The following is a 25,449-nucleotide window of genomic DNA, read 5'->3' as shown; positions in this document are numbered from 1 at the left end:
AATGAGCTTGTAAGAAATATCTTGAAGAATATGTTTGGAAAAATTGCTGAATGGAATGTAGAATTTTTATAATTATTGTCGATAGTATAGTTGCGAGAATGGACCGAGGATTAACCTTGATTCCTTAACGTTGACAAGTATACTCGTCAATGTAGCTAAAACCGATTGAGAAGTGCATGTATAGGCATACTTTGATATTCTTTGTTAAATTGTATATTTTATTGAAGCGTTTTATTTGAACGAAATGTGAAGAAAATCAAACGCTATTGTATAATAACAATATATATTGTATAATTACATGTAAATAATTCCAGTAATTCCAGTAAATAATTACAGTAACCCCAGTAAATAATTCCAGTAATTATAGTAAATAATTCCAGTAATTATAGTACATAATTCCAGTAATTATAGTACATAATTCCAGTAATTCCAGTAAATAATTCCAGTAAATAATTTCAGTAATTCCAGTAAATAATTCCAGTATATAATTCCAGTAAATAATTCCAGTGATTCCAGTAAATAATTCCAGTAAATAATTCCAGTAAATAATTCCAGTAATTCCAGTAAATAATTCCAGTAATTCCAATAAATAATTCCAGTAATTCCAGTAAATAATTTCTGTAATTCCAGTAAATAATTCCAGTAGTTCCAGTAAATAATTGCAGTGATTCCAGTAAATAATTGCAGTAATCCCAGTAAATAATTACAGTAATTCCAATAAACAATTAAAGTAACTTGCACACATATCAAATAGACAGCAACAGCCGACCGGTCAATAAAATCCCACGTTCCGTTAAGAAAATACTCGACGAATCTCGATTTCCATCGATTTCCATGAGATGCAAACTGCAGAAAAGAGAACGGATCGCGCAGCCAGTGTCTCGCATACGCTTTATTCTAACGAAGAAAAGATTCGTGGAGTAGCAACCGAGTTCAGTGCACCCTGAAAGTGCACCCAATACCGTGTCGCGCGCGCGGGCGCGCGTCCGACGTGCTCGCAGCTGAGCCCAAGCAGGGCGCGCGGTATCTCGTTGCGCCAGAAAAAGCGCCGGGAATCGGTAACTTATACGAGTATCAGGGTTCCTAAATGAAAAACCCCCTCCGGAAGGTTCCCCGGGAGCGTGCTCGACGCCCAAGCTGGTCGTCTTCCCGCGCGAGCTAGGAAAAAAAGGGCCAGCAGTGTTCCGTCGAAGCGCGGAAGCCACGTTTATTATTCGACCACCCGTGCGAGGGGTGCGTCGCCATCGAAAAAATGCTCGCCGGCTGGTCCCTCTCTCTCTCCTCTCCTCTCCTCTCCTCTGGTTTCGTTCCGTTTCGCCGGAAAGTGGAAAAAACGTCGGGTCGGGGAGAAACGACGGGGTGAAGGAGGAGGAGGAGGAGGAGGAAGAGATTTAAACTCGCAAGCGGCACGCGATGGGCGCCGACGAAGGAGCAGCATCGACGCCGCGCGGATTTAACGTCGGGCTTCGTTGTTTCCACCGGAAAACGTAAAAGACGGTTAGGAGAGGGCGAGAGTGCCACTTAGGCACCGGCTGGCAACCCTTGCCATTTAAATATTCCACCGGCACCCGCGCACTTTCCCGCACGCGAAATTTCCCCGTGGCGCCTTCGTTCCCTCTTGCGGCGCGCAACCGACGCGGCTGAGAGCGGCGAGAAGCGTTGCGGAGCGTTGCGGAGGCGGCACCGCCCGTTGCGGGGTGTAATTCTCCCCTTTCGCCCATTCATTCGTTCCCTCGGAACCCGGAGGATCTCCCGGCCGGTTCTTCCCGCGGCCAATTCTGGTCGATAACCGACGACATTAATAACTAACGACAATCCGTCTAGGCGAAACTCCGCTCCGCTCGACTCGGCTCGGCTCTGATTGCCGATCACCCGCGCCAATCGAATCCGCCTCGATGGAAACCGAACGCGCCTCGGAGAAATTAAGTTTGGGAGACCGAGCGTGGCTGCCGCCAACCCGACCCGACCCGACTCCTTCTTTGTTCCTTTATTATTTACCGCGGTCTCGATTCCGCCGCCGGAATTATTTGCAGCGAACCCCGCGATCTACGAGCCGAGCTCATCCAATTTGCAAGGGACCAAGTCCCGGTAATCACGGCACCCCCGAAGTCCCGAAGACGGGATACCAAATTGAACGCCGAAGACAGAAAGACTCTTCGTGGTTCGGAGATTGCGTCGGAGTTAACGTAACCGGTTTCATGATTATTCATTTTATAATTATCGATGACATAAAGCTGCTTAGATTAGAAGCGGTCGAATATGTCTTATTATTCAGGCATATGCTGTCGTAAAAATTGTGAAACGTTTATGTAACTTTGCAGACGAGTGATGATTCTGAGATGCCACTAAAAATTGCCATACTATTTTTCTAAGTAATTGTAACAGCATAAGATTCGTTTATATTTAAAAGAAAAAGCTATTAAAATTGCATTGTACTTGCCAATGGAAATACTATAGATAAGAAAACTTGTTTTGGATTTCGAATTGAAATAGCTTCGACTGCAAAGGGTTAAGTAAATCCTTTCTCGTAGGTCTTATAAGCTATACTTATTGCTATACTATTATATATTAATAAGTATAATATGTTATATTATCCTTATTGCTATACTATTATATATTAATAAGTATAATATATTATATTATACTTATTGCTATACTATTATATATTAATAAGTATAATATATTATATGTATTATACTTATTGCTATTACTTATATTGCTGTCTTATAAGCTATACTTATTGCTATACTATTATATATTAATAAGTATAATATGTACATTATATTATACTTATTGCTATTACTTATTGCTATACTATTTTTCTAAATAATTGTAACAGCATAAGATTCGTTTATATGTGAAAAAAGCTGTTAAAATTGCAAGTATTCTACTTGCCAATAGGCTCAATTTCATACGAATAAATCGTACTGAATCATATAAAATGGAAATACTGAAGATCAGAAAACATGTTTTTGATTTCGAATTGATTTCAATTTAGCCTCGACTGCAAAGGATTAAGTAAATCCCTTCTCTTATAAGGTTGCCTTATAACCTGCTTGTTAGTCGCTTTTAGACCTCGGCGGGTATGGCGTTAGCGATCCGAATCCAGAACGAATCTTTTCCGAACGGCAATACAGTAATGTCTCCCTAATTCGCGCTCAGATTGTGCACAAAAATTGACAATTTGGGAAGAAGAGAGCCTTGCGGTTACGTTTTTATAGTTACGAATTATCAACAACCATACAAACGAGCTTCAAGCTCGAACAATCGTGTCTCGTCTTCCCAAATTATCCATTTTTGTGCACAAGCGTGAATTAGGGAGACATTATTTCCATTTTCTGTGATTCGTAATCAGTGAATTTTATGCGGATAATATTCATCCTCGGTACACGCGCAACGCTTTCAACAGCTTTTTAAACACACCCAACGAGAATTATAGAATTAATCTAAAAAAGATCTCGATACAGCCACGCGTGGCATGTCCACTGAGAAATTCGCGGCAACCCGAAATTCGGCAATTCCGGGAGAAACGACCGTAAATTCTTGCCCGACCAGAGCGAACGGAAATCATACAGAAAATCCGGTCGTGCCCGGCGTGCCGGATATAACCTGGCATCGAAGCACGAGGACTCGTCGATTGACTCGGATTAAGCTCGATCGAGAAACAAACAGGCTCGGCGTGTGGCCGAGCGCGCGCGGCGTAACCCGGCTCTCTCGAATTACAAATCCTCTTTTCTGCTTTACAGGTGTAATCCTCTGTCGGGAGGTTCTCCGGTGAAAGTGCAGTGACCAGTTTCCTCCAGAGCCATCATACGCACCGTCTTCTCCCGTTGTTCGCAAGATGAACGAATGACCCGCGCGACAAAGGTGACAAGCGCGCGATGAGGCCGAAATCGTGTTCCCTGTTCCTGCTGTTCTGCGTGCTGCTGCCCGGCCTGGTGCGCCCCTTCACATCCGGCGAAGGTGAGTAATACAATGGGGTGCGGAAAAAGTCACGGGAAGGGTGCGAAGCCACGGGGACGCGTCGAACGGGAGGGCACACGGGGGGCAAAGGGTGTCCCGTGGATTCGTTAAGCTGCCTCGTTACGTTTCGATCCGTAACGAGCCGAGCCAGCCGAGCTCCTCGGCCGGCCGGCTATTCGAAAGTTGACACTCGTGACGGACGAACCGGCCGGACGACGACGACGACGACGAAGCTCTCCAGCGAGTTCTCTTCGGCGAAGCGAATGCCCTTGCTTCGTAGATCGAGAAGATAAGGATGGGAAAACGGGAAACTCGTTGCCGAGAAACCGCGACAAATATTTTATAACCACGGATAGGGCAATTAGCTCGCGACCGTAGATAACGAATTTATGGTGATCAAGCGCGTCAGGCTGCCCCACGAGTTATGATCGCCGGAGTTTCTCCGCGCCGAGGAGCTTCTTCCGCGGATTTCTAGACTCGCCGCGCTTTCTCCGCGACGACGGTTTTGGAGATCGAATTGATCTCCAAAATCTCTGTCTTTTAATAATCCGCCCGGGCCGATCGAGAAATTCGGTGATATTTTATTTGGAATAAATTGAACAGTTCGCGAAATGCGATGAAATGTTCGCTAAAAAAAATATTGTATATTATAATTTATAATATTTAGTGGAGTTCTCTCTCTCTCTCTCTCTCTCTCTCTCTCTCTCTCTCTCTCTCTCTCTCTCTCTCTCTCTCTCTCTCTCTGCTACAGGTAATTAAATAGTTTTCGCATTTGCCGAACGATAACTTTCAGTGAATTTTCATCGCTGTTTTCGATTTGAACGAGAATTGTTGAAACATAATTTTTCGAGCTATTTTTTGCTTTCTAAATATATAATTTTATATTCATATTTCATCGTGGAATACGAGAAACAGAAATTCGAGGAAGCACTTTGTAACCAACGCGTTAATAATTCGCGATAATTACAATTTCTTTTAGTGGTCGGAGATAAGAATAAGCGGTAAAAAATATTCGCATAAAATTTGAATTGGGTAATAAAGAGATGATTAACTCCATAGAAGTATGATTTTGTATTGCATAAAAAATACTTCTAAAATTAATAAAAAAGAGCGAAGTGACAATATCCAACTTGCTTTTCAATGCGATTCGAAGAAGGCAAAGCAACTTTTTCAAGTAATTTCAAGCAATTTCAATTTCAAATAACGATTGAGTTAAATTTTGAGCAAAATGTCACCTAACTTACGAATATTGTCTGCGATACAAATCGAATAATTATCAATTTGTAATAAAATTATAATAATAATTATAATAAATAATTATAATAAATTGATTTTTTACTAAAACGTCACCGAATTCTTCGAACGGGCCCGGCATGTCCGCCACGCTGATTTGCGACCGTCCTGGGCTCGCGGATGATTTGTTCCGGTGCCGTTTCTGGCCGTCGGAAGGCTGCCGTAATAATTTCGTAGATTTATGGAACTTTCCCCGGAAGTTTAGTTTTCGAGTCGAAAAAGTAGCTTGCCGTTCGTAACTGTCGTTTAACACTGTGTTCGCAAGCACATTCGCCGTAGTTTCGCTCTGCCGTCTTCTTCTTTTCCAGCACTTTTCTTCGGCGAGTTCGGACAGGGTCGTAAAACTTTCCCTCGAGGTTCTCCTATTTTTGAGCCCGGCAGAGGTACTCTAACGATCCATGGCTGTCAGTTTAGAGCGATCTCGAACGACGTTGCGCCAATTTGTATCGATTCGAGCAGCTACATTTTCAATCATCCGGTTTCACGTTTATGCTCGCGAGGCGACTGCCGATTTTGATTGCGTTCGTAACTGTAGCATGCACTTGTCCATCGATTTCTTCAAATTCCCGGTATTTTTCTCTTTTAAACAGAATTTATGTCGCATTACCCGATATAATATCGCAACGTTATCACAGTCCGCAGAGATTTATCGTATTAATTCAAGGAATCCCGGTTTTACCTTGTATATTTCTTTTTACCTTAACTCTGTATATCAAGTCACTCTAAATCTCTATAATTTTTTATTTCGTTAATTCGTTTAATTCCGTAACTAATTGGCAACTTCCCGCACATATTCGATGAATAAACAAATAACAAAAACGAGCAGGTCGATCTTGAAACGGTAAAAGCGAAAACGCTAGAAATCTAGAGAATTTAAAAACGTTATTTGTATTGCAATAAATAAATAAATAAGTAACAAAAATGTGCGGATCAATCTCGAAACGGCGAAAGCATCCAAAGAATTTAAAATGCAACTCATTTAAATCGAATCCGGAATTTAAATGAAAATCTGAATTTAAATTGCAACTCATTGAAGTGATCGAGCAGAGAAATAAATCTTTCCGCGGCAGCTGTATCTTGCAATTAATGCAGAGAATTTTCATTTCGCATGAAAGTCCGCGCGCGGTCCACTTGCGAGCGTAACGAATCGCGCGAGCCTGGTTCAGAGGTAATATGCAACTGTCATTAAACGCTGTACGCCGGCCTCTCGGTATGCTAATCCGTCGTCCCACGTTCGGTTCGCGAAGACAAAGGATCGAAAAGGAGGTCCGTCGTTTGCCAGTTTCCTCATCAAGTTCATAGTTCCGCGGAACTTTCTCAGGACGCAGGACTCGCCGAGGTGACTATCAAGGGGTGACTGGCAATCCGTAACTGTCATTTACGACTGACCCGAGCGTCGAGCCGCTGATCCGTAATGACCCGGCGCTTCGCGAACCAATCTCGCCGCGGTTTTCGCTCGGTTCGCCACGCGAAGAAGAATATCCCGATACGTTGGTCCCAGAGCAGGAAGTTCCTTCTTCCCATCATCCATCACCCATTAGCCCACGCTGCACATCACGACGCGCTAACGAAGCCGGCCGCGAGCCACTCGGGATCTCGCGGCCGGGATCGTGCGACCGGTGAAATTTTCGAAAGTGTTCACAAGTTTGCCACGGAAAATCGCGACCGGCCGGCGACCGCGGACAAAGGTGGAGACAGACCGATGTCGCGTGAAATCATGCGAAATTACGCGAAAACGTAGGAATTGAAACCGTCGAGACGCGAAATTGTACGAATATGGTCAGCGTTGGTGTTACGTGCGGTTATGTCAAGGCGAACTTTGACGAAGAAGATAAGACCTTTTACGCTAATTAATTGACGACTTGGATTCTTTAACTGTTGTTCTTTAACTTGAATGTTTTTGCTTTCCTCAGAATATTTGAGTTTCGAAAGCACGAACTTCGTTTAGAAGAGTAATGTAAAGAGACCATGTTTGTGCATATGTTACTGCGGTTTTGTATCTGTTACTGCGGTTTTGTATCTATTACTGCGAGCGGTCGATGCTCAATTCCGCTCTCATAGGCCGCCTCGCACCAGCTAATCTCGCCTCTGATTGGTCACTGTTTTTTCGTTAATAACTCGTAAACGAAACTGCGAGTTGCATTTTCGTTAAGGACAAAATTACTTCAAATGTCCTCAGGAATCCCACATTTCCCGCTTGTACAATAATTTTGGGACACCCTGTATAGATAGAGTGGTTAATAAATAAATTGGCGCAAATCACAATTTCCTCATTATAAGAAACGATGAGTGTTACTGTTAACCGACCAAATTCATCACTAAAACAATTTAAAATTAAATTTACAATTAACAATATTAATTAATCAATCAAATATCTCTGTCATTTATTTCGCTTGCTTTAAAACGAGCTTGTTCCAACATTTCATTACATATTACATTTTTGGACGCGAGTCATTATCAAAAACATGTCACTCACACCACACAATCCTAACGCACCCGATTGCTGCCTCGACCGTAATTAAAAAATCATCAGAATTGCATCGTCGCAACAATAAAAGTACAGACATAACGTTCGCGCATAAACGCCGTGTGCATCGCATGAATTTATCGAAGCCCAGCACAGCCGCCGCGGTAAAACTTTGAAATTCGATTTTTGCGAGCTCTCCCTTCGCCGTCTCCCCCACCCATCCCCCCTCCTACCGCCGCGTTAATAATTAACGCGGCTAATATTTTTCGCGGCGCGCCGGAACGGCGGCGAGTCGGCGGGGCGAAATTATGACACGATATCGCGTCGCGATAAATCGTCGGTGTAATTACTCACACGCGTGTTTCACGCACACACCGGACGAACAGAGGGGCACGCACGCACGCATGCACGCACACGCGCGGGCGCGCACGTTGGTGTAGGAGGAGGCAGCTCTTTGCACGCTCACCTGTCCGCGCCGGGTGAAAACGGCCTCACGCTCGATTTTCTTAGGCGCCTCTGACGCCTGGCCGCGCACGATGCTTCATCTCGCGAGAAGATGCTGCATGCTGCACGCCTTGTCCGTGTGGCGTCCGTGTGCGAGCGTGTGCGAGCGGAACGTCGACGCGGGCAATTTGCATCGGGGTTTCTCGTTATGGACGTGCACCGTGCATCGCTGGAACCGCGTTAACGACTGTAATTATAGCCGCCGGAACGAATATATATGGTCTCTCGCGGAGGAACTTTAGGGCACCAAATTGCTGCTTTCTTGGCTATCGGTTGGATTCCTACGCGAACCTCGCCGATAATTTCCGAGAGAACAGTTAGCCCGAGAAAAAAAGAAGCGATGTACTTACACGGCGCTGTTAGAAACGCATTGCCACTTAATTAAGATTGCTTGCCGCCGCGGATGCCGCGCGCCGTTCAATCTGCTATCGATTTCCGTGCCCGACTCTCTTGCTCCGGTGATCTTTGTTAATTCGTTGTATCGATGATCTCCTCCCGCAGACGAGAACCGTTTCCTCTTCCTTTCGCGATCATTTTTTCTTTTTTTCGTTCGTTTCTTACCAGTTTCCGTGTCGTGTTGGACAATGCGAGCTGACGCGTCGCGATGGAGAATGTTTTGTAACTGTTAATGCGCGATTGATCCACGATTGATCTATGATTGATCCACGATTGATCCACGAGTCTTCGCGCTTTTCTGGCAACACGATTTTTTTTATATGCATCGTGTGTGGATTTCAGAATCGGAGAATTATTAAGCCTTTGCACTCGAATGGCGGCTCCAAGGCGCCATTAAAGACTGTTGTGTCGCGTTTCAAAATGATTTTATTAACCAGATTTGTTTATATTTAAAGAATTGTTATAAGCGTGACTGTTGCATGAATCACGATATTCAATTTCGTGTGTATAAAATGCACTACGTTATGAAAAATTGGAATACCGTGGGTGAAAGAAAACTATTTTAAATTTTGCGTTAATTTGGCATCGAGTGCGAAGGGTTAATAAGTCAGTTTTGTTCCGTGTTGCATCGAAACATTGTTAAAACGAACCTAGAACTGGGCCAGGCGAGGATAGACAGGCGCCGTTTACTGTGCGGCGACCAGTCGCTGTGCATAATTAATACTAAGTTCACGGAACCCGTCAAAATGACGGGTCACTAATTTTTTAATTCACGATTATTCGTATCGTGAAGACACATTTATGAGTCATTTAGTCAATTTATATCGAATTACTCGCTTACGCTAAATGTTACAATAACGCTTGTTACAAATAATAAAAAATAATAAAAAACAAGTATCTTATTGTTACATTTTAAACTAATGCGAAACAGTTGTTCTTTGTGCTCCGTAAATCTAGCGTTAACGCTAATCAAATAACCGAACCAGTCAAAACAACGGGTTTCCGATTTTTTCTTTCACAGTTCCTGATGTTGCAAAAATACTTCCAGAAGAAATGTTTAGGTACACTTCTTTATCGAAGCATATACTATAATTAATAATTAGATAATTAGACCGCGGGCAAAACTGTGTAGCTGAAATATAAAATTCCGAACACACAAGAAGAATTCGATAAAATACAGTTACACTATTTTCAGTTCATCGAAATGGTGGAAAGAAGCGATTTATTTATTTATTTAATTACCGTTCCACGCAATCGTCTCGGAAAAAATTTACTTCGCCTAAAAAAAACCGCGGTCTAATTTTAACATAAATCGTACGCCTAAAAATTTAAACAGATCCAGTGGTGGCATTATTATCAAAAATTAGTGTATATTAATGTTATTGTTATTAATGTTATATATTAGTGTATATCATTGTTATTGTTATTAATGTTATATATTAGTGTATATCATTGTTATTGTTATTAATGTTATATATTAGTGTATATCATTGTTATTGTTATTAATGTTATATATTAGTGTATATCATTGTTATACAGTGTATATTTTACCGTTCCTCGCAGTCGTCCCGGAAAAATTTAACTTCGCCTAAAAAAACCCGCGGTCTAATTTTATCATAAATCGTACGAGGTCTAAACAAATCCACTGATGCCATTATTATAAAAAAAAATTAGTGTCTATTAATGTCATTGTTATTAACGTTATATATTACTGTATATTACTGTCATTAACGTATACATTAAGTCGCGTTTAGGGCTCGCTAGTTCCAGCGTTGATAGTAATTTCGCTTGGATACGGGAAAACGGGAACGGCAATTGTGCCGAAGGCGAAGCCTGGAAAATCCATCGCGAGCAGCTATCACCGGCAGCCAGACGCATGCAGGGGTCGAGAGTACGGAGAACAGCAAGAAAAGTAAGCGCGCGCGTCGAAGGGGAGGGATCCATTAGAGCAGATAGTGAAAAAAAGTTCTCCGCATTCGTTCCATCATAGTTCGAGAGCGAGGCCTAACGAGCCGTAGGTCTCCGCACGAGGTCTCCCCTGACCCTTCGACCGAGGGAACAGAGAGAGCTCGCGAGCAAGCCTAGGCGAGAACGGGAACGTGGACGCCGACGAGACCGAGAACTGCCGCGGACTTTCTATCGTTATATGTAACAATTTTTTTCCGCGCGGCGTCATTCATCATCCGGTACGTCGCGATGACGAGACCGGTGGATGTCGGGGACGCTAATTAGTCGGCCACGTGGTCCCGCGAGAGCCCGAACAGCGAAGAAAGGGGCAGCCCGACGCTTCGCGGACGGGTATAGTCGCTTTAAAACTAGCTCCGGGGGAGCGTAATCCATCATCGAAAACGGCTGGTGTAACGTAACCGTCCGGTTATGCCCACCACTAATCAGCGACGCTGACTTGCCGTATAATTAGATCTGCCTGACCCCTCTCTCTCTGCTCCTTCTCCGTCTCCTCCTCCTCCTCCTCCTCTTCCTCCTCCTTCTCCGCCCGGTTCGCCACCACCTCGTTCCCCCTTTTTCCTTTCCTGAGACCTCGTGCTCGTGACCAGTCCCCGCGCAGTATGAACACGGGCTTCCTTTCTTGAGCAGGGAATCGCAAAAAGCATGTCCGTGTTAGAGACTCCCCCCTGCGAGGCAGCGCTGATTGCTGACGTACCCCCTTGGATCATCCGGCGTCGCGATCGATCGCGCACAGGGCGGCGATCCGTAAATCACCGGACGGGGGCCTGCGGCAGTTTATGTGCTCTTAGCCTGCGCGGGCTCGACCCGGCAGCCCCGCGTTAATTGTGCCTGCAGAATTCGGGACGATGCTTAACGATCGTTTAGCGACGGCTTTTCTTCGTGCACACCACACCCCACCGAGCCCTCGGAAGCTCTCAGTTGCAAAGAGACTTCGTGGTTTTTCGTTCGCTTGCCGACGTTCGGTATCTGTTTTTCATAGTTTTATAGGGTACGGTTCGTAATTGATTCTGGATTTCAGGTATTTATGATGGGGATGTGGATTGTATGTTTAATTACTGTGGTCTGTAATCGGTGCGTTAGGATTGGTAATTAGGTTGTTCGTTATCTCGTAGAGTTTTACTTGTTGTTGGAGATATTGTTTGAAAATTATTCGGAGAGTTATTTTGCATTCGCGGGTGAAACCGGAGGTGCGCAACATTTTATTTAGAATTCATGATAAGGACTAATTAATCAAATTTAATTCGTTGCTGTAGAATGAATTGCATATTCAGTCGAATATGAAATTAAAATCAGATTCTGTTCGATTAAGAATTCATTCCATTAAGGATTCATTCGAATAATAATTCATTCGAGTAAGAATTTATTCCAATAAGAATTCATTCTTGAATAAGAATTCATTTAAATAAGAATTCATTTTCGAATAATAATTCATTCGAGTAAGAATTTATTCCAATAAGAATTCATTCGAATAATAATTCATTCGAGTAAGAATTTATTCCAATAAGAATTTATTCCAATAAGAATTCATTCTTGAATAAAAATTCATTTAAATAAGAATTCATTTTCGAATAATAATTCATTCGAGTAAGAATTTATTCCAATAAGAATTCATTCGATTAAGGATTCATTCGCGAATACGAATTCATTCGAATAATAGTTCAGTCGAGTAAGAATTCATTTTTGAATAAGAATTCATTTGAATAAAAATTCACTGGAATAAGACTTCATTCTCTCCAATAAAAATTCATTCGAACAAGAATTCATTCGAACAAGAATTCATTCGAATAAGAATTCATTCGACCAACAATTCCTTCGAAAAAGATTTATTCCAACAAATAAACTGCTCTATGACTCTTGAATGAATAATCGTAATTCGAATAAAATACTCACCGAAAAAGAATTCACTCAAATAATTACCTCAAATACGTACGTACTCGGAACAGCAATCATTGCAACCTACTGAAACATCGACAAATCTCAGCCAAAGGAGAAAGCAGTATCCGATCGCATGCGCGTCGCGTATTTCAGCGAAGTCGCACAAACTCGCCTCGACTGTCGCAAACACGTGCGTGCGATCGATGTACACACAATGGGCAGCTCGCGATTGAACGTCGATTGCAAGGATCGCGGCGAAGAGCGTCGATTTGAAAGTAGAAGAGGAGTGTCGGGTGGTGGAGAGGGAAGGGAAGGGGAAGGAGGGAGGCGAACGCGAAATTTGCGGCTAATAAATCGGCGACGCGTCGAAGCGCGGTAAAGGTCGCGTCACGATCCCGATTTCGGATTCCGTTCCATTCTCGCTGGTCTCCCAGCGTTATCTTAGCGGGCCCCCGGTCTCCCGGGGTAACAGTATTCGCCGGGGCCCGTGAGAACCTATTACTCATCCGCGACGGGGCCCCGTTGGCTCGATAAGTATCATAAGTAAATCGCGATCAACGTCCGCGATACGACCTTCGATCACGGCGCGGCCCGGCTTCGGGAGATAGTGGGAGGTCGATGGTGGATCTCGTAAAATCGACCCCCGGGCAAAAATGCAAACGCCGCGGACGCTGGTTGGTGGGCTCGCTCGACCGAGCAATTACCCGGTTGGCTCCGCGGGCCCGGTCTCGAACCGACAGCCTGAGAGAAAGAGAGAGAGAGAAAGAGGGGGGAGAGAGAGATGGGACGCGGAGTGACTGGTAGACTCGAACGCAAAAACGAGGAAAAAATCGCGGAGTGACGGGAGAAGGGAGAAAAACACTCTTTAATCTCTCCGTGGTCTCTCATCGGCACCGGTGCCCGACCACGCGGCTCTCTCTCCTCTCGCTCTCTCTCTCGCTCTCTCTCCTCTCCCCGGAGAGGCTCTCCGTTTCTGCCATTCTTTTCCCGGCCGCGACGAAAGGTCGGGTCAGCTTTAATTATCGTAAATCAAACGAGAGAGTGGAGCGCGCTCCGAGAGAGGAGGCACCGGTCGTTGTGCAAGCGCCGATTATTGTTGAAATCGCGGAGAAACGACGCGGGAACAAGGCCGGTCCCGGAGCGGCTCTCGGTCCCGGAGATCGTGAAATATCGAACGATCGAGTTACGACAGCACCCCGGCGTCATAAAATCCGACGAGCACCACCCCCCTGTCGGACTTGCGTCGGCCCGCGAGGAGAGCCGCGCGCCGCCGAAGGACTTAATGCATATAAATCGTGATCGAAGCTCCGTGAATCGTCCGCGATCTTGGCTGCGATGAAGCGCGAACGGGCTGTTTATCCCCTAAAAGTTTTACTGGCGGAAAGAACAGTGTTCGGCTCGTAGGTTCGCGATGCTCGGCGATGCGCCTCCGATGCTCTCGCTGCCTCTGTTATGCGAACGATAGAATCCTTGATTTCTTCTCGCGATCGTTCTGTAATTTGATCGGCTCGTTCGGAAGTTACGAGACGATCGCGGATTTTTACGCGAGCGTTTCCGCTTCGGTTGTTCGATTGTTCCGCTTCGACGAGGCAGGAATCGCGTAGAAATTAGTAAATTAATATAATGTGGTAGAATTTTCGAGAATTTGCACGCGGAGATGTTCGAACTCTGAATCGAAAATAGTGTTCCCGAAGTGCGGTAATGTCTCTCTAATTGACGCTCAGATTGTCCATAGAAACGGACAATTTTGGAAGAGGAGATACAATTATTCGAGCCTTGTAGCTTGTTTTTTTATAGTTGTTGACAATTCGTACCACAAATTGGAGAACATGCAAGGGTTACTATAAACTGCTGTAACTTTGCGAGAAAAAATCGCAGCCAAGTTTCTTTTTTTTTTAATTAAAGGGAAAAGATCGAACTTCGTTCTGCCGCGAACGGCATCTCGAAGAAAAATTGTCCAAAGTCCGTGCAATTCGTCGAACTCGACGATATGACGTATGACATATGACGAACATGGCCTCGCATTTCAAGGGTTACAGTAGCGAGGTTGTGTGGAACTTAAAATATAGATAGACTGTCTGAAAGTAGAGGTTTCGAGCTTTAATTTAAAAAAAGAGTCATCGACCCGAGGTGATTTTTCGCGGAGTTATCGTCGCTCGAAATTGTCCTCTGTTAGAACTCGATATCTCGCTTCCAGGTACAGTAATGTCTCTCTAATTGACGCTCAGATTGTCCACAAAATTGGACAATTTTGGAAAAGGAGATTCGATTGTTCGAGGCTTGTTGCTCGGTTTTTTGGTTGTCGATTGTCAACAACTGTAAAAACGAGCTGCATGTCTCGAATAATCGTATCTGCTCTTCCCAAATTGTCTATTTTCGTGCACAATCTGAGCGTCAAGTAGGGAGACATTACCGTATTTCCATTTTCTGTAATTCGTAATCGGCGCATTTAATGCAGATCACATGCAATCTCAACCATCGATACCACGTGCAACACTTTCAACAGCTTTTTAAATGTACGCAACAATAATAAATCGTATAGATCTCGATCTAACCATGGCTGCCGTATCCGCTGAAAAACGTCCGCCGTCCGAAAAGTTAATTTCTTCCCAAGGTATAGTAAATTCTCCCTAATTCTCCTTCAGTTTGTAAACCATAAATCTGAGCCACGTGACCTTAAATAATCATACCTGCTCTTCCCAAATTGTCCATATTTTTATTTACAAGCTGAACCACCATCTTCTAAAGACAATCTCCTCAGTATCAATTGCCAAAAGGAGTTGTCTCATGTATCATCGAAACAGCGATACATGTTTTATCAAAGTGTTTATGTTACCCTATGCTCGAGCAACGTAATCGATTCTTCAGCTATTTTATAGCACGATATAGCATCTATCAATTCACGATCTCCTGACTAAACATTTGTAAAAAGTCGAGTGGTGTCAGACACGGACCAGCGTCGACGACGGACCGTGGACGTATATTGAATCCGGCGAATGGTATCGGCGGATAGGTGCGCGTATCTCTGCCGCAGACGATGACGGACGAGATAAACAGATAGGGCCCGAACGTCGGGTAGAACGAATCGCGATCGGAAGAGAGGAGTCACGGTAGGCGAGGCGGGGAGGCGAGATTTTTCCGGGCTCGGCCGCGCGGAGATTCGAATCTTCGGGGCTCGCAATTTCAATGCAAATCGGTACACGGACCCCATTGTGTCTCGCGAATGGAACGATGAATCCGCAAAACTCCGGGACGTGAAATTTTGTTCCAGTTCGTCGGCTGGTCGGGCACAATGGCGAATAACGTCGAGCCAGCTCGGCGCGTCGGCTTCGGGCTCTCCGGGCTCCGGGGCCACGGGTTTAGCCGCGGCGTCGGCTTCGGCGTCGGCTCCGCGCCGATACGGCGACTCTAGGGCGTCGTTATCGATAGCTGGCGAAAGAAGGCACCACGGGAGGCGAGCACGCAACCAAGCAGTCGTATCTGATTCTGTTACTCGGTTAATTACACGCCTTAACGTGGGCCTCGTTGCCGGTGCCGCAATCGACTCGTATAATACGCATCATCACCCTCCGCTTTCCGCTCTCCGGCTTCATTCTCTCTCTCTCTTTCTGGTTTCTCTCTTTCTCCTGCTCTCCGTCTCCCACCCCGCGCGCCGCTTTTAATATTCACCCTTTCGTTGGCGCGCGTTTTTCGAGCCGTTTGATTCGTTTAATTCTCTCTTCCGCCGCGGCGCGCCGGCCGGCCTGCTCCCGGGCCCCGCACGAAAAATTTCACGGCCCGCTCGAAACAATCGCCGCGCTTGATGGATGGACCCTGTTAATGAATCGCGTTAAGTTCCCGGCCACGGACCGCCGAATCGAGCACCGAAGGGCGCCCGGCTGATTGCGCCGTGTCCGGAAACTGCGCGACAAAGGGACGACTTCGGGAAATTGCTGATTGACTTCGCTGGATATCCGCGCCGAGTGCACCGAAACTTTTTGTCGGGACGTTTTGTCCTTTTGCAACCGTTTTTTATTTCTATTTTATTCTTTTTTTAGAGAGATAATACTGACTTTACTGTCTGCTAAATGGGCAGTTGAATCAATCGGAACGTACTTCGGAAACTTTGCAGTTCTTTTTGCGAAAACTGAATAACTGGGAACAATAGCAATTGCGGAATATTCTTCCGACTGATCGAAACTGCCTCGTTGCAAGCTCAAATGTTATTGAAAGAAATGAGCGATCGATGTAATTAATGGTGGCGTAAGTCGCGGTTTCCTCATTTTGAGAAAAGAGTTTTATTGTTGACGATACTGATCATAGTGTATTGTTTACCGATTAAATTCATTGTTAAGATAATTTCGGGTCGAATCAATTTTATAGCTTGTTGGTATATTTTATAGTAATTATTTACTATAGTAGTTATATTTACAGTAATTATTTAGTATAGTAGTTATATTTACAGTAATTATTTAGTATAGTAGTTATATTTATATTATTTATAGTATTTATATTTACAGTAATTATTTACTTATTCATTTATTTATCTGCACGTACCGGCGAAAACCTATTTTTATAATAAAGAGAAAATGAAAACTAAAATTACTATATTATTACAAGCAGTTATGCTTGTACATACACAGAATCATCGAGTCAGCAGTTAAGTAAACAATTTACATAAATTCGTTTATGTAAATTAATTTATGTAAATATTACAAATATAAATATTTTAAAGTATTATAATTTATACACTAACTTTATAAATTATTTCACTTGTCTTTCCAACATTTTCGCGTATATTTCGGGTATAATTAAATTGCCTACTTATCGTATAATACGTATCAAATCTATTTATTTTATTTATCTTGTTTATTTTCGAATAAACAAGAGTCGAAAATGTTCGAAAACGCCGCCGTGATTCTAACCCACCGAAACGGGAAGCGATACGAAATTTTGAGACCTGGTTCGATTCCTTGGCGCGAAGTTGCACAGCCCGAAAATCCATCCGAAAATCCCGGCGATATTTCCTATCAGTTTTCGATTTCCCTGGATCTCTAACGGTGCACCGGTATAAAATGCGACAGTCGCCGTTCTCGAGCGCCGTTCCACCACCTGAGAAGTCTATCCCGGGTCCACTGACCGCCCTTTAACTCTGACCCCTGACCACGATTCCGAATACAATGCGGGGCTCTTGTCGCGCGGCATTCGAAGATAATCTGCCGCTGTCCAAACGAAACGAATCGTCCGGCTTCAACCTGATTCCATCTCGGCATCGATCGTTCCGGAGCAATCGGCCTGCCCATCGATTCCTGCTCCGGAACCCTTCCTCGGAGATTCGTTCTGGAGACCGAGCTCCGTTTCTTTCCCTCTCTGCCTCTCTTTCTTTCTTTCTTGCTTTCCTTCCTTCTCTCTCTCTCTCTCTCTCTCTCTCTCTCTTTTCACTCTTTCTCTCCTACGGCAGAAATCGTGAAAAAAATCGTTGATCTCTCAAGGTGAGAGGCTTCACCCCGAAGAGAATTTTTTGATCGTGATACAGTGTCCTTGAAGTGTGCGATGTTTCTGCTGTTTTCAATTTCACCGATCCACTCGCGTCATAAATGTATATACATAAATATTATATAATATATTATATATATAATAATAATAATATATTATATTATATATATAATAATAATAATATATTATATTATATAATATTAATAAATATATATAATATTTGGAATTTATTAGTAGAATACTTGGAACGGTATGAATTGAGGCAACATTTTTGCACAGAATCGCAAGAAGTTTTTTTTAAAGAATTTTGTGCTCAGTTATCATATTAATTTACTAAGATATTAGTATATTTTTGTCGGTGTGTGTGTAGCCTGTGTTATGCATGAATGTTATTTCGTTCTTTCAAATTGTAACAAAATTCTCTTTACCTTGCCATCGATATTTAAGCATTGAAATATAAGGGTGCAGGCATAAAATATAAGGGTGTCCCAAAATTATGATATTTCCGGGGAATAAGGGGTTCCTGAGATCATTTGAAGCAACTTTTTCCTCAGCGAAAATATTCTACGACGCTTCGTTCACGAGTTATTAACGAAAAACAGTGACCAATGAGAGGTGAGCTCGATTGACGCGAGGCGGCCGAGCCAATGAGCGGTCGAAGCCTAGATCCGCTGATTGGCCCGACGCCTTGCGCCAACCGAGCTCGTAGAACATTTTCGCAAAGGAAAAAGTTGCTACAAATGACCTCAGGAACCCCTCTTTTTCTCGGAAATACCATAATTTTAGGACACCCCGTATAAATTCCTTCTTATTTTTCCTTTCAAGAAATTATTCCAACGAAATAATTAGAAATGAATCATTACTGGACCGCGAATGTTCGTGCAACAATTTTCTACCTCGATTGCAACGAGCAACAAACAATTTTCCATTTTCAATGAAAAAGTTATTTTCACCCGTAACATTTTTAATAGCTTGAAAACTTATCAACTATATTCCATCCACTTATTTTTGTCATAAATGCGTACGATCCTCGGTCCGATTATTATTACAAACGAAACTGTGTCTAAGCTTGCGTTACGCTTGCAACGTAAACAAAAGAAAAAAAAAGGAAAATGTAGCAGTATCTTGGAAAGGCCGTGAATCATGAAACGTCAGCGGACCAATTCCGTTCGGTTCCACGTTCACTTGAACGTCCGGCGACGCGGGGGAGTAGTCGGTCTCGTTAAACGGGATGACGGTACAACAAAGTCCGACGGTCTGTGAGAGCGGAGGGAACGCGATCGAGCAACTTGACTGGCATTATTTGGGCCCCCGAAGGTCGTGATCCGTGAACGGCGGGGCCGCCGCGCACAATGGCGGTCCGAGGTTCGAGCCGGCCAGGCGCCGTCTCATTGTGCGCTCGAGCCGCTGCTGCGGACACTCTCTCGGCTCTCGGCTCTCGAGGCCGGAAGTGGAGCTCTTCGCTCTTCGGGTCGCTCTCCGGGTCGCTCTTCGTCCTCATTCACCGGCGACGTTACCGTCGAGTGCACGACCGACGTCACCTTTCCACGAAAACTCGTTCAAAATATTTGGCCCGCGCCTGGCTCTGACTTCTCCAGGCCGGAATAAGTGTCGCCCCGGATAATCCGGGCCTCTCGAGGGCAGCTCGTAGAGCTCGGTCGACGGGCCGGGAAGCGCCGGAGACGAAAGTTCACACGGCCGGTGCACACTGCTCCTCTCTCGAGCGGTGCTCGCTCTTTTCGATGATCTCCAGGTTGCCGAGAAACCCCGACCGAAATTCAGGGAACTCGGGGTTCATCTCTTCGCTAATCTTCAGAGTCGCACGCGAATGATTTCTTGGCGATCGGTTTTCACGCAGAACGTGTACGTTCTTCTTGGAACCTTCGTCTCGTTGCAACGTTCTCTCGTCGCCGCTCGAAATACAGGGTTCCCCGGAAAGAATCATCCGATTTCAAAAATTTATATTTTAAAAAATTACACACAGAAAATTATAATTCAAACACGAATATAACGGGAAAATGTGCGAGTTTTACTTTTTACCCCATTGGCACTTGGAGGTTCGGAATTTTCTTAACACGGAACTACCAAACCGTTAGATTGGTCGCAGTTCGTCCGATAATATGGTTCTACACAGTTGGCCTCCGAGATCATCCGACCTAACCCCATACGACTTTTTCCTTTGGGGATTTGTGGAGGATCTTGTCTTTGTACCACCTTTACCTACAAGTGTAAATGAACTGAAAAAACGCATTTGTGATGCTGTACAAACAATTACCAGAGATACATTACACCGTGTTTGGCAAGAACTTTCATATCGCAACGATATCATACGTGTAACGAAAGGAAGTCATATTGAAAACTTGTAAACAAAAACTCACACATTTTCCCGTTATATTCGTGTTTGAATTATAATTTTCTGTGTGTAATTTTTTAAAATATAAATTTTTGAAATCGGATGATTCTTTCCGGGGAACCCTGTACATTCTGCCCTTCCATGGTTAAATTAATGCTCTCGGTACGACGTTGATGTCGGAGCGTCAACGAAGATTTACCCGCGACTTCGTTTCAGACGACCGCGAGAAGTACAGTAATGTCTCCCTAATTGACGCTCAGATTTTGCAGAAAAATGGACAATTTGGGAAGAGGAGATACGATTATTCGAGCCCTGCGGTTTTCATTTTTATAGTCACCAATTGTCAGCAACTATAAAAAGCGAGCTGCAAGGCTCGAATAATCGCATCTGCTCTCCCCAAATTATCCATCTTTGTATAAAATCAGAGCGTCAATTAGGGAAAATTTACTGTACTATAATTTCTCTCTAATTCGCGCTCAGATCGTACAAAAAATGGACAATTTAGGGAAGGGAGATACGATTATTCGAGGCTTGTGGCTCGTTTCATCGGTACAACGATTGAAATTTCTTTTGGGAGCTAAATTTGTTGGAGTTAAACTATATAGGTAGGTATATTGTTGTTAACTTAATTAGCTTTTGCTGAAAACGTCCTCGATCTCATTGAGGTAGAAAGGAGAGTCACTGATTTCAACTTCTTAAAATTATCAAAAATAGAGAGAAAATTATACTTGGCTCATTCGTCTCGCAATCGATGCGAACAATTTTTATTTTACTCAAAGGTCCGGAGTCTGTTGATTATAGGATTATAGTAGTTTCTCCTGGAAATGCCAAATTTCGGCTTGCTGTGAATTTCCCTGCGCTAGGCCTACGCCTATATAATTTATTGCACGTGTTGCGACACGAATTCCCGGAAGAAGACACAGAATGATCTGTTTGGGTCTCCGAATTGCCTTCGAATCATGGCATATGGCCTCCGAATTGCCTTCGAGTCGTGTCATGTGGCCTCTGAATTGCCTTCGAATCGTGTCACACGGCCTCCGAATTGCCTTCAAATCGTGACATGTGGCCTCCGAATTGCCTTCGAATCGTGTCACACGGCCTCCGAATTGCCTTCAAATCGTGACATGTGGCCTCCGAATTGCTTTCGAATCGTGTCACGTGGCCTCCGAATCGCCTTCGAATCGTGGCAAAAAATTAGAAATAAAAAAATTAAGTCATCGTTTTTATTCTATCATTACTATGTATCGCACCGGCATCACAGCCCCCCGATTACATTGCTTCCTATTACAAGATTCTATCACAACCCGGCATTCGATGCTTCCGTACGAGATATGCAACTTTAACAAATCTGACCGCAAACTGCCAGTCATCTCCAACTGTTCCCTACGTTCTCTTTAAAGAGCGCTCTACATATCGACACGTACACCTCGTAACGCGCACCAGCTCGGGCATTCAACACGTACGCGTCGATAGTTACCAACGCTCCTGCGCTGAATTATAGAACTTCAACAAATCTGATTGTAAGCTGTCAGTCACCGCGAACTGTTCATCGTATTCTATCTAAATAGTACTCCGCGTATCGACACCTGCATCGAGCAACGCGCCGATTCCAACACAGACTGCAGAAGCCAATTACTGTGCTCTGTTGAACAGCCTTCGGCAGTTTTCGCTACTAAGCACAACTTTAGCGATTTAAACGATATTTCTAAACACGTTACCGTCCGGATGACCGATGATAGTCATTTTCTCGGCTGCTCGTGAATTGCGGGATTTCTAAAGTTAGTAATTTTTTCATTTGCTCGTGAAATACCGGAGAACGAGAAATATAAACTAAAAAAGCATAACCTTGACATAACTGTGAAGTTGTGAATTTATATGAATCGAATAGAATTGATCTAAAATTTCAGAATGTTAAATTTAATTCACATCTATTCACATTAATTTATCCCTATTACGATTTGTTGAAATAAATTTAGATTGAAAGCAATCTGCCTATAAGACGCGAATTTTAACTAAATATTTACTAACAAATAATACAAATTTCTAAAACTTCAAAATTACAACCCTAAATTTACGATGCTATTTAAAAAAAAAAACGTGAATAATATTGGGTTGGCAACTAAGTAATTTCCGATTTGTTCAATGAAATAAAAAATTTCTTTTTACTTGGAATGAAGTTTAATCTGTAATGTATTTTCCATTTTGTTCGATGACCTTTTGCCATCTCTCTGACAACTTGAAAATTCCACGCTCGTAGAAAGTCTGATCCTTTTCGGTCAAAAACTGAGTTAAGTGAGATTTTACAGCGTCATCATCGTTAAAAGTTTTACCACGAAGGGAGTTGTCCAGGGATCGAAGTAAGTGGTAATCCGATGGCGCGAGATCTGGGTTATATGGTGGGTGTTACATCAATTCCCAACCAATATTCATCAATTTTTGCCGAGTGGACAAAAACATGTGCGGCCTAGCATTGTCCTGCTGGAAAATGAAACCTTTACGATTCACCAATTCTGGTCGCTTTTCCTTGACCGCTGCATTCAATTTGTCCAGATGCTAACATTCACGGATAATACAAAATAACATAATAATAATAATAATAATTTTATAATATAACATTTACGGATATCATAAAAATGGGAGTGAAACACATCTATAACTGAAATCGGCAATTACTTAGTTGCCAACCCAATAGATAGAATATATATATATATATATATATATATATATATAGATAGAATAGATAGAATAGAATAAAACTTCGATTCTTTCGTAGATATATAACTTTTTTATGACACATGTATCAAGTCTCCTTTCAATATTAAAAAAGAAGAAAAAAAGGAAGTCCTGCAGCCAGTTAAAAAAAGAATTGAAATAATTATTGCTTATTATCTTAAGAACGTCCGTCTCTTACATATTCAATTTCGACAAACAAATCCGTTAATAATAAAAAGTAATCGCTACTGAAAAGTAACAATTACCGCAATAATACCAATTTCAAATAAATTCTATCCCAAAATCACGACTTGTCTTTCAAGTATCCGCGGAACCACGATAACAAACAAAATCATCGACTGACCCTAAATCACAAATTTCGATCCATCTCGACCAACAAACACGAAGATTAATTCTGCTCGAAAATGAGCGAAACGCGCAGCGATCGGCTCGGCAAACCCGCCGCTGCTTGATTTACCGTTTCCCCGTGTGTCGGCGGCGAGAGCCGCTCGCCGCTGCACTTGCCGGCTTTAAAATCCGAAAAAGGCGCGTCGTCTCACGTTCGCGTCTCGGTGCACGGCTCGCACCGACCGGCAGTCGCGGTGCTGCTGCACCCCGCAGACCGCGCACGAACGTCGGTGGCGCACAGGTACCTTTGTTAATTAAGAGGCGTCATGTGTGGTCCCCCGGCCGTCGCGGGTACACGTTGAAACTGTACACGGCCGGGCTCGTGTCGCTGGCCGGCGTAATACGTGGTCAAGCCGCATAGTAGCCACGCGATACTGGCCACGCACGTGTGCTGCAACGTCTGCATGCACGCGCGACACACACACAGCCGCGCCTCGAGCACGCGCGCGCGCGCGCCGAGGATCCGCGTGCACGCGAGCGCGGCGCGCATCGTCCGACGGAGACAACACGAGCGCAGCGCCGATCCGGGGTCCCGGTGCCTGGGCCAGGGTTAACGAGAAGCCTCGCGGAGATGACCCCGCGGACATCACCCCCCTCCCGGCGGGTGATTCGACCCCGTCAGGACGGAGACGCGCGCCGGACGCGTCGTCGTTCCGCTCCGAATTATCGGAAACCGATGAACCCGACCCTCTTTTCCCCCCCGCGATCCGGCGAGCCGGGGCGCTCGCGTGTCGCGTGACGTCGCTCAATTAAGTCCGACCTGTGGCCGCCCCCCTCCCCCCTCCAGCGACTCCTTTTTCCTGTTCCTTGGACCCAGAAGCGATGTTTAGACCGTCGGGGGTAAAGCAATTACCGTGGCGCGATGTAACAACAGCCCCGGCCCTCCCGCAAAGGGCCCCGATCCGCAAAGCCGCGTGGGTGCGCACCCGATTTCTCGGCTAGATCGCAGATTAACCCCCCTCGTGCACCCTCGGCGGCCAACTCGCGACGCGAGAGCACGGCCCTCGGCTGAAATCGCGATTTCTTCTACGATCGGAGAAATTGATTTCGCGTCGACAGGCTCTCCGCGGGTTGCACGCGAATCGAGGAACGGCCTCGGCCGGGATTAAATGTCGGCCGATGATTTAATTGCGTTCTCAGGGCACCCAGGGTGCGCCGAAGTTATCGGCACTCGGATGTAATCGAAGGCACACCGGAGCATCTCTTATCTCGAGGTTTGGGTTTGTGATTTCCGGACACCGGAACGTTCTGTTATCCAAACGTTTCGTTTAGAGTTCTTTGCTAGACGATAATGTATCTGAATAATGTGCAGTGATTAGATAGTGGACACCCTCGTGACCTAAGCGGGCAAATTCCTTTAGGGGAGGGTCCTTTGTGGTCTTTTATGGTCTTTTATGGTCGTTACTAGAGTACGGATCCTTGTGCAAAATAAAAATCATCCGAGACGATTGTAAATAATTGTGGTTAGATGACCGTGTAGCTCTTCTTTCAATAATGCTAATAATAATTAAAAATAATCCAACAATGTTGTTATATTTTTTTAATTGTTTCACGATTTTGTTTTACGTTCGACCATTTATACCTGAAATGCATAAAATGCGCAGTCTAGTCATTGCAATTGTCTCAACAGAATTATCAAATGTTTAAACTTTTTTTAGCAACAATATAAAATTGTTCTACGACACCCTAATCGCCCGACGAAATTTACATAATGTACTTTCGAATTAAATTACTGAAAATAATGAATTATTATGAAAAAATTACTAAAATTACTGTGAAAGAATGTTTATACAAAAAGCTGTTCAGTATAAAAAGCTGTCTTACGCAGCATCAACAATAGTTTCATTCACACAATGGTGAAAGATATTTCAAGGTCTAGTTGACATTTTTGTAAATCATGCCATACATTTTCTTACTCGTATTACAACCTCCCCCATTTAATTACTGAACAAAATGAATTATTATGAAAAAATTACTGAAATTACTGTGAAAAAATATTTAACAAAAAGCTGTCTTACGCAGCATCAACAATAGC

At 43.9% G+C, this 25,449-nt stretch overlaps 1 protein-coding gene across 2 annotated transcripts in view; it reads left to right on the top strand.

Annotated features, from left to right (window-relative positions):
* The window catches only part of LOC117227893 (netrin receptor UNC5C), a 109,452-nt gene that overhangs the window by 36,016 nt on the left and 47,987 nt on the right, over positions 1-25,449 (top strand). For both annotated transcript variants that reach the window (XM_033483434.2, XM_033483435.2), the window contains exon 2: positions 3,747-3,963. In XM_033483434.2, the coding sequence (XP_033339325.1) occupies positions 3,882-3,963 (82 nt within the window). In that variant the 5' untranslated portion in view covers positions 3,747-3,881. The remainder of the gene's footprint in view (positions 1-3,746; positions 3,964-25,449) is intronic.

Source organism: Megalopta genalis, chromosome 12 (genome assembly GCF_051020955.1).
Source record: "Megalopta genalis isolate 19385.01 chromosome 12, iyMegGena1_principal, whole genome shotgun sequence".
NCBI lineage: Eukaryota > Metazoa > Arthropoda > Insecta > Hymenoptera > Halictidae > Megalopta > Megalopta genalis.
The sequence above is the reverse complement of the archived record's forward strand: the minus strand, read 5'-3'. Positions and strand labels throughout refer to the sequence as shown.